General features: G+C 34.0%; 1 protein-coding gene across 1 annotated transcript; it reads left to right on the top strand.

Annotated features, from left to right (window-relative positions):
• Window positions 1–2,614: 2,614 nt before the first annotated feature.
• On the top strand, window positions 2,615–3,553 carry LOC106842357 (olfactory receptor 2AP1-like). The gene has a single exon (XM_014858826.3). It carries the CDS (start codon window positions 2,615–2,617, stop codon window positions 3,551–3,553), a length of 939 nt encoding a protein of 312 aa, XP_014714312.3.
• Window positions 3,554–3,614: the final 61 nt, after the last annotated feature.

Genomic DNA, 3,614 nt, shown 5'->3' with positions numbered 1-3,614 from the left:
CAGTGACGGATAAACGCCAAGAGCAATGGAACGGTAAGGGAGGCCCGGCAGGGGATCGCAACCTGCTTCCATGCTCTAAAACAGGGCTGCCTTTGTTTTCTTCTTACCTGCTGATTTGACCCATCTTTTTTAGGACAGAAAGCAAGGCATTCCTGAACATTTGAAGCAGACAAGTTCTGATGGCCCAGGGACTGTTTCTCATTGGGTCCTAAACCTTTAAATTCTCCAGTTCAGCCACAAGAGGAGCTGATTTGGAACTAAGGCAGAACTGATTCACCCACTTGAGGTAGGAGAGGGTTGGCGACGGCTGCATTTAACTGGAGATGTATAGTCTCCTTATTGTTTTGTTTGTGTACCTTTCATGTTTGCTTGCTGCCATAACCGCGCACACGTTTTTTAAAATAAAATTTGGAATGATTTAGGTAAATACAGGCAAAAAATTCAAAACATAACATTTTAGCACATTTATATTTTCAGGCAGAAAATGTTCCACCATACTCACAGAATTAAGCTTAAAGTGGGAAAATAAATCAAATCACATTTTTTCTGTTTTTCCACTATGCTCATTCCTACTTCCCATAGACTCAATTTTCTTAACTTTCCTCTTAAAAGTAATCTAGAACAATGCTCGATAAACTAATAGATATTTCTTAAAGCTTTAGGGCCCACCACACGGAGACAGAAGCTAAACATGACAGTTACACATAATTCATCATGAAGATAATTTTTCTTTGAGAGAAGGAATTCCTAACGAAAGATATCCAGAAAAGGTTGGGGAGTTCTTCCACATCTTTTTAACTAGACATAAACCTTCTGCTTTTTTTTTCAGTGTCTTAGCAGTAAATCTGTTGAAGACAATATATTTTTTGCCAAATAAGTCTTGTTTGGATCACATATTATTTGACCTTATACATATGATTTTATATATGTATACACACACACACACGTATATATTCTTTTCATGTGAATAGCACAAATCTTTATTATAAAGGATTATCATCTTTTATTGTGCTGAAAGAAAGATGTTTGATGTAAATTTTTCTTATTTAAAAATTATCGTTTAGTTCATCTTTTATTTAATACATGATGAGATCACTTACTTAAACATCAATTTTCTACAAAAGTGCAAATTGGCACTAATATTATAATATTAGGAGCTCAGTTATTTTTGAGATATAATTCTACTGGACAATAAATCTTCCTAACTTGGCAAAACTGCCCTTTGTCTGTATTAAATGTTTCTGGAAATTTTACCTTGATCAAGGTATAAGATGCGTGACTATTGGTAACTTATTACATCTTATAATGTGAAATATGCCAAAGTATGTGGTGAAACAACTGTTAAAATGAAAATAATTTTATAATTTTTCAGTAGGAAAAAGCATTCTTGTAGTAACATTCATTCATTTCTGATCATAGAAAATATGAAAAAAAATTCCGAGGAACTGTATGCGTAAACTTAATTGGAGCTTCTAGTCACATAAAAACTATCACATTCAATAAAATAGGCCCATGAATCTAAAGAGAAGTCAAAAAAATATTTTGTATTGAAATTTTTACCGTATCTGTACAGTTTCTGGCCTCTGTATAAAAATAGAAAGGAAAAAGATCCTATTCTTGTGGGCAATTTATTCATGTTAAAGTTGGACAGATAAACTATACATATTTGATATAACTTGAAAATAGCTTGACTTTATGACCCAGTGTTATGTTATGGTAAATTTTTTTAAAGAAGAGGAAAAACAATTATTGCCACTTGGGATTGTTAGATAAAATTGTATGGAGAACTGAGCTTGAACTGACTTTTTAAGGAACTGTGCTGTGTTGATGAGCAGATCCTGTGTTCAGCAAGAAAGCACAATCAGTGAGATTATTTTGATTTACTACTTCACCAAGGACTAATCTATATATGTATATTAAATGGTGATGGCATTTATCAAGCCCTTGCTATGACCCAGGAAGTGTAAGTAATATGAATTCCAAATACTGTGCCAAGAATTAAGAGAAAGATCTATCTAGGCCTTGAGCTTCAGTAGGTGCACAGTATTATTATTCAAAATGAGAAGGTTGAAATAAACAAAAAAATACAAAACAGCAAAAAGAAAAAATCAACTAAGCTAAATGTTATTCTTATAGTTCATACCTTGGATTAAATTTACTTTGTTGGCTAATAAACTGAGAGTTAAAAGACTAATTTAGGAAATCTTAATAAACCTACTCTCTAAGTTTGCTTTAGATTTGTTTATGCACATGTGACAGCATCCAATAATGAAGAGAGGAAAATCAGAAGAGAAAGAATAATAAGACAAATATAAGCAAGTGGGATAATAGTGAGAAATAAATGTTGGTACAATTTAGAAGAAATAATTGACAATGTCCCTAAGAAGCAGGACCTTCATTATTTCTGAAGTAAATTAAGAAAATGGGTTAAGCTTTTCATTAAAAGATATATTAATTTTACAATAAGGAGTAGAGGAAGATTCAGAGTTTTGACTTTTAATTCTAATTCTTTTTTACCTTGATTTTATACTTCAGTAAAAATCTATAAACATTTGTTTTATTCCAACCTTTATCATTAGTATTATTTTCTCCCTTAATTTGTCTGAAGTTAATGATGGGAAACCAAACATCAGTGAAAGAGTTCATCCTTCTTGGATTGACAAATGATGCTAAGCTTCAAGCTGTGCTTTTCCTGTTTCTGCTGCTAACTTATGTCTTCAGTGTCATGGGGAACTTGACCATCATCATTCTGACCCTGCTGGATTATTGCCTCCAGACTCCTATGTATTTCTTCCTCCAGAATTTTTCCATTCTGGAAATATCTTTTACCTCTGTCTTTGTTCCCCAAATGCTGGTCAACATAGGGACTGGAGACAAGACTATTTCCTTTGCTGGTTGTTTCACTCAGTACTTTTTTGCCATCCTTCTGGGAGCAACCGAATTTTACCTTTTAGCAGCCATGTCCTATGATCGCTATGTTGCCATTTGCAAACCTCTACATTACACAACTGTAATGAGCAGGAGACTCTGCATTCAACTTGTCCTGTGTTCTTGGTTTTCTGGTTTTTTAGTTGTCATTGTGCCACATATAATGACTCTCCAGCTGCCTTTCTGCGCATCCAACATCATCAACCATTATTACTGTGACTACATTATCTTACTGCACTTAGCTTGTTCAGACACACATTTCATAGAAGTGATTGAATTTGCCACTGCTGCAGCTACCCTCATCTTCACGTTGATGCTCGTGATCCTTTCCTACATATGCATTATCAGGACGATTCTGAGAATCCCCTCTGTTCAACAAAGAAAAAAAGCCTTTTCTACATGTTTCTCTCACATGATCGTGGTCTCACTTTCTTATGGAAGCTGTATCTTTATGTATATAAATCCCTCTGTTAAGGATGCAGAAACTTTTAATAAGGAAGTGGCTATTTTAAACACTTCAGTTGCCCCTCTGTTGAACCCTTTCATCTATACCCTAAGGAACAAGCAAGTGAAAATAGCCTTCAAAGATATGGTCAGGAAGATAGCGAGTTTTTCAAGAAAATGAAACTATCTGAGGTTCATTATTTTAATGCATAAAAAACATTTAGAAGACCATAGATGTAAAT

This window comes from Equus asinus, chromosome 22 (assembly GCF_041296235.1).
Source record: "Equus asinus isolate D_3611 breed Donkey chromosome 22, EquAss-T2T_v2, whole genome shotgun sequence".
NCBI classification, from domain to species: domain Eukaryota; kingdom Metazoa; phylum Chordata; class Mammalia; order Perissodactyla; family Equidae; genus Equus; species Equus asinus.
Note: the sequence above shows the minus strand (reverse complement) of the source record. Positions and strands in the feature narration are given on the sequence as shown.

Excerpts from the sequence above, each read along its gene's own strand:
- LOC106842357 (XM_014858826.3), top strand. The coding sequence starts at position 2,615 with ATGGGAAACCAAACATCAGTGAAAGAGTTCATCCTTCTTGGATTGACA.